The sequence below is a fragment of the Hetaerina americana genome, unplaced genomic scaffold, assembly GCF_022747635.1.
Source record: "Hetaerina americana unplaced genomic scaffold, ioHetAmer1.1.p SCAF_1551, whole genome shotgun sequence".
NCBI lineage: Eukaryota > Metazoa > Arthropoda > Insecta > Odonata > Calopterygidae > Hetaerina > Hetaerina americana.
Genome location: NW_027286683.1, coordinates 4,296 through 15,024, shown reverse-complemented (window position 1 = coordinate 15,024; position 10,729 = coordinate 4,296). Strand labels below are relative to the sequence as shown.

At 37.1% G+C, this 10,729-nt stretch overlaps 1 protein-coding gene across 1 annotated transcript; it reads right to left on the bottom strand.

Annotated features, from left to right (window-relative positions):
* Window positions 1-7: 7 nt before the first annotated feature.
* LOC139686955 (mitochondrial thiamine pyrophosphate carrier-like) lies at window positions 8-2,506 on the bottom strand (the record flags this gene model as incomplete). Its single annotated transcript, XM_071583992.1, has 3 exons — window positions 2,175-2,506; window positions 435-593; window positions 8-144 (listed from the first exon to the last, which is right to left on the bottom strand). Coding segments are annotated over exons 1-3 (425 nt in total), but the record flags the coding sequence as incomplete, so codon positions are not given.
* Between the last annotated feature and the right edge of the window lie 8,223 nt (window positions 2,507-10,729).

Sequence of the window (10,729 nt, the reverse complement as noted above, 5' to 3'; positions counted from 1 at the left end):
GAATGACACTAAGGTGGCAATGGCCCCAGACAAGGAACCACATGAAAAATGTGTCACAGGACTGCGCTCATTGACCCAAGGACTAGGAAAAATAGGCACAATCATTTTGTGCCATAAATGAGTGAGCAACTGAAATGAATAAAACTGCAAAGAAAAAAATTAAATTAATAAAAAGGAAGAATAATAACTCACATCAAGTCAAATATTCAAACACAAATACAATCACCATGAACCTTATTATTGTGCATATAATTATATTAACAACAATAACATGTATCTTCATGAATGATCTTTCCTGGAATTTTTGTATTCTTTACTACTCTAGAAACTAATATAGAGATGGAAGTTCTAAAAAATTGATAATCATTATGAATAAATTACCCTATAGTGAGTCTGTTAACTGTTAACCCATTCTACATTTGACAAATAATTACCTGAGCAGAACCATACACAACTGAGAGGTATTGTGCTGGTACATGACCTTTCCAGAGAGCTTTCAATCCTTCATCCCGGCATATCCGTTTGGTAGCTTGAATAACACCCGTGTACAGCCCTGGAGATGGCGAGTTCCGTGACAAAGGCTCCCATTGCAACTAAAATAAATTGATCAATCATTTACCCTGAATCAGCTCATTTCAGATTATGTCCGACAGAGAAACAGCAACAATGATGACTCCCTTATAAAACCATGACTTTCAGATGGTTGTATGATAATCATTGTCTACAGGTATCTCCGTCAAATATTTAATATTAACAGTTTGTCTGTCCATCCTTCCCGTTGAAATATGTCCCTGTGATCTTTTGAAAAAGTATGAAATTTGGCATTTTGATAACATGTAAAACTAACTGAAAAATAGAATTCCCGAAAATTTCCATTTTTTTGGGGTTCCTGTAAACTCATTTTTTCCGCATCATTGAAGCATAATATCTAATTTCACACTGGAAGTGATGCAGATCTTATTAATGGTTGAAAAAATTGGTTTCCTATGCATGGGTAAATATGATAAAGGTAGGATGGGGTGGTATTAGTCTGGAGGGGCATGAAATGTAGTCTAATGGGCTTTCATCATCAAGTACAACTGCTGACTTTGAAGGCATTTGAGATTTAAAGAAATAGCATTTAAGTTGACATTTATTGCTCAGCATGAACCACTCCTAGGATTAGAAAGGTGGAAAATAGGGAAAATATACCATTCCATTAAAGGAATTAAGTGAGAATACAAAATTCACATGTTCATAATTATATTCATAATGTTCAGGAGTAAAACAATATCAAGTATTGTGGAGACACGTAGATTGATATATAAATGAATTTCCAACATAAGCAATGGGAAATCTGTGAAGAAGTTGATAAGAAAAATTTCATGTGGCAAATAGTCACCTGAAAAAACTGTAGGAAAAAGATACAAGTCAAAGTTGAGTCATAATGCTAAATGGATCAACCCAATTGATGATGAAACCACCGGTGCAGTCTTTGGATCCCAATATACAATTATTGGCTCTGCCCTAGACACTGGGGTCATCCAGAAAGTGCTTTTTATAAGTCACTACACATTACCTGCAATTATTGGTATTTACGACAAGTAATATGTTCACAGTCGGTGTACCAGAGAAATTCTAAACAAAATGCACACTGAATCACGTGCCGAGAAAAGTAAATTGGTAACTTTATACATTGCTCAATTTTGAAGTGATTATAACATTTTTTGGGCTGAGATCCATATTTATTATTTTTTAAATGGAGAAGATAGGGAAGAACTTTAATAAATACAAATTTAAGTATACGCGATTTGCGACGTGATGTTACCACCTCCCACTGTAGTGTACAACGATCATTACATTTTTTATTTACATTTTAAGCAAAAAGGCTGACCAAGAAATCATCTCTTTAAAGACACCTACTAACGAAGCATTTACTCGTTCACTAACTTGACAGCGTTAAGTGATTTTTTTCCCATCAGTAAATGTTTTAAATGTAAGATTATTCACTTGAAACAAAAGTATCACCTTATACTTAATGCGTTATAATCAACAACCAGTTTACACTAATGTATAACTCATGTATGCCTAAATGGAATTAAGACGGTGAATCATTCCGCGCAAACCCATGCCGCATTAACTATTACAGGGCGTTCTTCCCGGGCTTTAACAGAAGAAAAACCGTAACAGCCTACCTGAAATCGAATTTTCAGCACATCGAAGGGTTGACAGATTGCTCTGGTTAATAAACCACTGACAGCTCCGGCGACGGCATGTTGAGTATTTTTCAATTTCCTTTCAGATGAAGGATCATAACCAATCATTGTCCTTCATCAAATAAAAACAATCACTTCATCGTCCACTGAGAAATTTGGAACTACTATATAGAAAAAATCAGCTGACTTGACAAAATTGATCCGATAAATGAATACAATGCAATTAGTCGTCGATAACAAGTAATAGCCTCAATTTCAAAATCCAATTGCCTTGGCAAACACTAATTCTCTTGCTGTCCTAAACTTATAACCAGAAGTTCATCACATCAAAACATTTTTGATCGATTTTAAACCCCATCTGCAGTTAGATAATTGAAATAGTGCTGCGCTCAACTTTGAAAGGACTATGAACTGCTTCAATTTCTTAAAAGCCTTTTACCACTCTCGCAAATATCTTCCTGACCTTAATTATGGCCCCAATTTAGTAATCGTCGTACGCATGAAGAGTTAGCAACAGCAATCATTTTCTGATAAGAGATACAGTCAAAGTTTGCGAAAGGTGTTATATAGATCAGGGAATAAAGGAACTATGTTTTTTTATGCCAAAGGCCCCATCCACTTTCAACTGTATGATAATAGGTATAACTCCGATAAATGATGATGGCAATATTGAAAAATTAAAAAAAAACAATGGGTGTTCTTTTATGGTTATCCACATCTCTGATAGTATTGTATATCGCCACATTTGTGAGCTTGGGTATTTTCAATCACACACAACGTACAACTATGAAGATTGGCTGCTTGATATGTTGGAAATTCGCAAGAAAAGAATCAAACTTGGGGTTTCTAATCATATGGGTAATTTTGCTCCTCAGATGAAACCCATTTTGGTTTTGGTCTGTCAGTCCAAAATAAAGCTAAGAAATAAAGATTCGAGATAAAAATTAAATCCTTCCTTGTATTTTCAAAATACTGAGCAAAATTTAAAAATACTATTTTAAATCTTTGAGGTAACCGAGGTGTTCAATGGGCTAGGATCATGAGTTTAGTGGATCGAATCCAAATTTATGCCCTACAAACGATACCAACGATACACGATCAAAAGGTCATCAGTTTCATAGCACCTAGGATTACATCGAGTTTACTCCGTTAACTGAGGTAGTTTTTGGACATAGAATGGTAGGCTACTGATCAGAGAGTCAAGGTTTGATTCCGCATGACGCCCTTGATTAATCTCAGAATCACAAAGGCTGTGCATTTTTTTGGGAACAGACATTCTTGAGAAACTTAAGGTGACACGGCGAAAGAAAGAGGTCCTCCTACCGTGAAGTGCAACGTTGGGCTTTTAGTTAGTATTCAATGAACTGTGATTATTCGATCAAAGTAACCCTAAGGTTAATAACTCTGGTCACTGATTAGTCTATAACCTCCACTGTCGAATCGTTTCAACCGATTCTTTCATCAACACACATTCTACTACCCAATAGAAATAAGAAATGGACCACACTAAAAAAATGCTTTCTTTTAAAGGTACTTTTACTATCGCCAAAAGGTTATGAGAGGATAAATAGCAGGTATGTAAAGTTTTATATGGAGAAAAGTCTGGAGGATTTGGAATAGCAGCAGTATAAATAGGAATGTAGTTGAAGACGGAAGTCACCTTTCAGCGCCTTATTTTTGACGAATGGTGAGGATAGAATTCCAAACTCGGTTCTCCTGTATCCGCCTTGATACCCCTAGCTTAGGCATACCAATAATGAAACTAGATACCTCTTCAGTGTTTGAAACCCTCTAATCCCTGCAGCCAGTATATTTTCACCTGTAATCAGATCACAGTCTTGTCCGCAGGTGGACTGGGCGGAATCGCTATCTTCCGGTTTATTTTAGGGCTCAGGAAGGTACATAATGTTCATAAAGGTGTCCAAAATTCGACGAAAAAGTTTTGGCCAAAAAAGTTTCCTACTGTTATGCTACTATGGTTCATGTATTATTTGTTTAATTTTGTTTGCATACACACACACACATACACACACACACACACACACACACACACACACACACATATATATATATATATATATATATATATATATATATATATATATACATACACACACACACACACACACATATATATATATATATATATATATATATATATATATATGTATGTATGTATATACATATATGTATGTATATGATGTGTCTCTCACTTATGCCGAAAAATTCGGCCATTTTGAATGTTCAGTTGACTGTTGATAGCTGTTTTGCTTGGACGTGTTTTGGCTTGTCTTCGATTTTTGCCTGCTCCAAAAAATGGATCAAAGAATCAGTATCAAATTTTGAGTGAAAAACAAAATTAAGTGCTCGGACGCATTCCGAATGTTGACTGTGGCATATGAAGAAGCTACCTTGGACCGAAGCGGCGTGTATCAGTGGTACAAAATGTTCTTAAGGGCAGAGAATATGTGAACGACGAAGAGCCTGCCGGACGCCCGAGCATGTCAGCAACAGACGAAAACATTGATGAAGTGAAGAAAATAGTATTGGCCAATCGTCTAATCGCCGTTAAGAAGTTGCTGAGGACCTAAACATATCGATTGGCTCGTGCCATTCGATTTTTACCAATGACTTGGGCATGACACGGGTCACCGCAAAATTCGTACCAAAATTGCTCAATTTCGATCAAAAACAGCAACGCATTAACATTGCTAATGAGGCGTTGAACTCTGTCCGCGACGACCCAAATTTGCTCCTGAGGGTCATAACTGGTGACGGATCATGGGTTTATGGTAATGACGTGTAAACTCCCAATCATCCCAATAGAAGCTGCAGCACGAGCCAGGACCCAAAAAAGTTTGGTCGAATGTGGAAGTTTTGCTTACAGCTTTCTTCGATTGCAGGGGCGTGGTGTATCATGAGTTATTGCCACAGGGTAGAACGGTAAATAAGGAAAATTACCTGCAAGTTATGCGCAATTTGCGCGAAGCAATCCGCCGCAAACGCCCAGATTTGTGGAAGAACAAAAGTTGCCTTTTGCACCATGACAACACACCGATGATGCCGCAGCCACCGTATTCCCCCCGGTAACTTTTCCTTATTCCCGAAACTGAAGAGGCCCATGAAAGGACAACGGTACGCTACGATAGACAAGATAAAGACTGCATCGAAGGAGGAGCTGAGCAAGATCACAAAAAAATGATTTTTTGAAGTGCTCCGAGGATTGGAAAAAACGTTGGCACAAGTGTATAATATCTAATGGGGATTACTTTGAAGGGGACAAAATAGATATTCATGAATAAATAAATAATTTTTGAAAAAACACAAAAGTCGCGATACTTTTTGAACAGACCTCGTACATATCCTCAAGTGGTTAGAGCATCGGCCCGGCAATTCGAAGGATCCGTGGTTGAAGTCCCGGTCAAGGAAATATTTTTGCTCATGTGATCTGCTCGATTCCGCCTTCCCCACCTCACCTGTGTTTGTCTTTTATGTGTTCCTATACCCTTTCCTCATTAACTACATCCATATATATATATATATATATATATATATATATATATATATATATATATATATTATATATATATATATATATAATTGTGTGTGTGTGTATGGAAAAAAATGCTGTCTACACTTGATTTTTAGAGTTTATTAGCGTAGATTTCCTTTTGTTTTGCGGTATTAGTAGTTTTTATGGGAGAGGACCTACAGCTGAGGTCATTAGGGATAGATAGATGGGAAAGGAAGGGTGGAGAGAAACCCGGCGTGGGCATTAGCCTACTTTTGTCGAAAGGTGCCAAGGGGTCCGCAGTTTAACGTACTCACTCAAAGTGCGCTAAATGAAGCCCCTCAATTAGGGATCGGGATACCACTGAAAAATATTTGTTACCAGGATTTGAACCCGGGCCCTCCTAGTGGGAAGCCTGCACGTTATCCATCGCAACATCCTGATCCACCTTTGTTTTATGCACATAAAGGTTTTAACAATGGTTTCGTAGCTCTTAAAATATAAGCAACTACTTTTATCATACGAGTGCACAGGACGATTACTAATGATTGATTTTGTAGGAAATTCCTCAGTCTATAAAACATCCACCGTATACTTAGATGTAATTTTCTTGCCAATGAGTCAATGGTCGATCCAACGCTAACCATCTTCGAAAAACCTCTTTGACGATCTTCAGGAACTGGAATAACCCATACCGTTCTATAAAAGTAACTACTGTCATTTTAGAAGTAATAACGCATTCACGTTTCAACTTTCCCCTTCTTTTTTGTATGGGTAACAAAAGCATACATCCGTAATTGCCTACTTACGCAAAATGGATTACCATTAATCAAGAGAAAAAAGTCAAATGCATAGTGAAAATAGGATGATAACATTTTTGATGAGATATTCATTCGTGCGTATTGACGAAACCTCACGCAGAGGTAAGAAAAAAACGTTCCCTCTACATAAAGATTGCTCCCTAACATGCGCGCACACTGAGATGAGGAAATACTTAAGCATGGAAATGATTCGGAACTCACAAGTATCCCTGCGACAACAAAGGCTTCTATGCCCTATAAATGATCAAAAAACTCCCCCAGCTCTCATTTTCCAGGTCCGCCCATGGAAGAACACTCTGAACACCGCGTCGTCCGTGCTTGGTGAAGCAAAACCATATAGTCCGGAATGCGCTGATATGACGGGGAATCCCTAAGTGGAAGGAGCAAGGAGTCCATCGGAGATGAATTAAGACAGTGGGGTTTTCCAAATGGAAAGTGAAACTTCGAAAGAGTCCGTGACCGAATGGAAGGCTTTGGAGGCAGAGAGGTGTGGAGGGAGAGAGAGCAGGACTCTCAGTTGAAGGTGAGGGGAGACCAGGAGGGGCGGGAGAGGGCGAGCAGTGAAAGTTTTCATAAAGAGCGAGAGTGTAGGTACTTGCACGATCTGGGTTTGGCTCCCTGTTGACGTGACTCAACTGCGGCCGTGTATATTAGCAGTCCCAGAGACTCTTGTCTCGAGGCATGCTAAGTCTTCCCTCTGCCGGCGAGTGAGACGCACGTCGCCGTTGCTGCATCCCTTACGCCATTCCCGCAAACAGTTCTCTTGCATTTGTCATCAATGTTAGGGGGGGGGGGGAAGCAAGGACTCTTCCAATTTATTATCAACCGTTGCTATAATGCTTATACTAATACTTCCGATTATAACAACAGTTATCAACCAGAGTTATAAAACTGCATGCCACTCGTTTGTGGCTCGAAGCCGGCTTCTGTGGGGAGAGGTAAAGCAAGAATTTACTTTCACTGTGGTCTTTAGTTGGCTTGATAGAGCCCACCTGGCACTCCCTAGGACGCATGAAATAGACATTTCGAGTATGGGGACACAACCCTTCCTCTGTCTTAAGTTTCCCAGAGGTTATTGTACCAGGAAAATCAGAGAGCTCTGGTTCAGCTAATGGAGCTGTGGGAGTTATGAATCTTCGCACGGATTTCAATCTTGGATCACTCATCGCATTTCAATCATCACTCTGCGGATAACAATCCCGGATCCAATCACACACCGTCCTTATTATATATTCACAAACGATGATTTTATCTATTTATCGTTGCCATATTTTTCCCGGTTATTTTTTATAAAAATTCCAAATTCTTTAAAAAGATATAACGTAGCTTGAAATGTCATTATAAGATTCTCGGAAGTTGTTAGTGGCGAAGAGGAAGTATTAAGAATGAACGGGACGCAATGTCATCAATATCCGATGGCGAGTGGATAGTGGAAGTATTAAAATTACAGGGAGCCGAATGCCATTAATATCCGATGGTAGTGATTTTACTATTTATAAAGAGGAGTAATTACATGAAATTATATATTTTATAATTTTTTAGATATTTTACTCTTTCAGGAGGTCAAGTATCACTTTAAAAATTTATTTCGGTATATATACCCAATGGAATAAAGTGAAGGAGACGAAATTTTATGGATGTACATATACTGTAAAATTAATTATAAATCACGAGGTAAAAGCAAAAACCATATGTGAGCCTGAAAATATAATTGTATAATTTGTTGAGAAATCGTAAAGCCAGGTTTAGGGCATGGTGTACTTTATTGAAGCCCATGTCAATCTCTAACAAGCACTCAATGTTTCCTAGGCTTCTATGAAATTCCAACAAGGATAAAATCCATAGTGTCTTTTTCTCCAAAATAAAATAGAAATATTTTCATTAATTTGGCTTCTATGAAATTCCAACAAGGATAAAATCCATAGTGTCTTTTTCTCCAAAATAAAATAGAAATATTTTCATTAATTTGATCAAGAATTTTTAATGATGAACTTTTCCTCCCCCATTCCTGATAAAATGAATTTAGTAAATACCCTTGTTTCTGGTCAGTACAACCGAGGCTATTTCAGCATATTCACAATTTTTGAAGTCCGAAGTTAATAAGTGACTCCACGTCTTCGGCGCTGTCCACGAAATTATTGAATACCTGAACTGAAGCCGATTGCTGAAACATCTTTTCTTTCGCAGTACTAAAATATTAAATATTAGCATTCGGGAATACGATATTCATCGTTGGAGCGCAAGATAGAAGTAACACTTAAACCCTGTGAATGTTTTGCCGTTCGAAGCTGACATTATACAGGTATATCCATTATTCATACCCACGAGTCGTAATGAACGAATAACTGTATGGTGAAGAACTTCCAAATTTTCATATCTTAATAATTATTTATTCATAATGTTAAATACCCGAGAGGAACTTCAATGCAACAGTTAAACTATAATTGTCGATAACTTCAGAAAATTATTTAGCCTTAATATTTTGCCACCGAATTTCTATAATTCCATTTTCATTAGAAAAAAACAGTTTTAATATTGGCAGCAGATATTTTCATATTCTTTACATCCTAATTTATTGAAAATGCAACATATATATCGGAAAATAACTATATTCATTCTCGTGGCAGTACTGATAGTGAAATAAAAAGGCATTTTTTTAGGGTGGCACTGTTCCTAGTGCGTTCTGCTTTCCACCGCAAGATCTCGGTTTAAAATCTTGAACAATTCCTAGGGAACCCTCACGTATGATATCCAAGCCAATCTCCTCACTACACCACAGCTCAGAGCCGACTGCTTTTTTCAGCGTCGCTTGCCAACATACCCCCCTCCAATCGCAGCCCGTCAGAGCGGTGCTGGGCGCGCCTGGAGCGGCGGGAAAAAATCAGTACACTTATTTTCCGGACGAACCCTGTATGCTACTTTTACCGTTAAAATCATTGAAGCATCACATGTGTGTATGTCGTGATCGTATAATAAGTTCCTAGAGTGAACTCATAATAATGACGTCAATGTGATTCACACTCTTCTACCAGGTCAATTAACCGTAAAATGCCACTGAACCTAGGAAAACACATTTGTACTATAACAAATTTAGAAGTATTTATCTTCTTCTAATGGTTTTAATCCATGAAACCATTAGCTCAAATTTAGAAAACTAGTAAATGTATAACGATGAATATTACTGTTACACATTTTAAAAGAATTCCATCTGTGTACTCTCATATAATATAAATAAAAATAGCAATTCTGATAGCCAAAGTAATTTCCTTAAATTCAACCAAACATAACTTAGCATTTAGTGAATGAAATTTATTTCACGTCTTCGAAAAAGATAAAATCTATCTACGAAGAAAATGAATTTACTCGTGAAGAGCACGTCCCACAACAAAATTAAATGAAGCAATGCTATTTCAATCGAGAGTACAATGATATTGTAAATTAACATACACAAAATTTCACATACAGCCACTTGCTTTAATGATACCAACCGTGCATTTGAGTTTTGGTGACTGTAATAAGACAAAAAATTATGCTAATAGAATTCAGGTAACATTATCGATTTTCATAGTTCTGAAATGGTTTAAGAGTATTGGCGCAGGAAAAATATAAGGTAAGTCCATCAATTAGGATCCATACGAAATTATCTACCAATGATATACTTTTCAAAGACACTGAGCATATTTTACTAAGTGCTAACTTCAAATTTCGGCATTGATAGAATTGAGCTCTTACAGCTACTAGTATTGAATTAAGGAAAAACTACAATAGCCGTAAACAGTTTAACTTTCAAAAGAAAGTACAAATGAGATTAGTTGGCTTACGCCAAAAGTCAAAGGATGGGGTAAAAGGTAAAAAAAGTGACCGAAATACGCGTATTCGTATTCACCTTTCTCATCCCTTTCCTTTTTTATCCTTTACCCCATCCTTTGACTTATGGTGTTAGCCAACTAATCTAATTTGTACTTAGTTTTGAAAGGTAAACTTTTTACAGCTATTGGAGTTTTTCAATTATTCAATTCAAATTTCGGATCTACCATCCTCCTCGAACTCAACATACTAATTTACAGGGATGTCGTATACGTTTAAAATTCCCGAATTCGTTTTATTGCCCCAAGAAAATGTCAAAATATCCAACATGAAAACTGCCGTAGATAATGCAAGTAAAAGATAATGAAAAAATAATAAAAAAACACGAAAAAAAT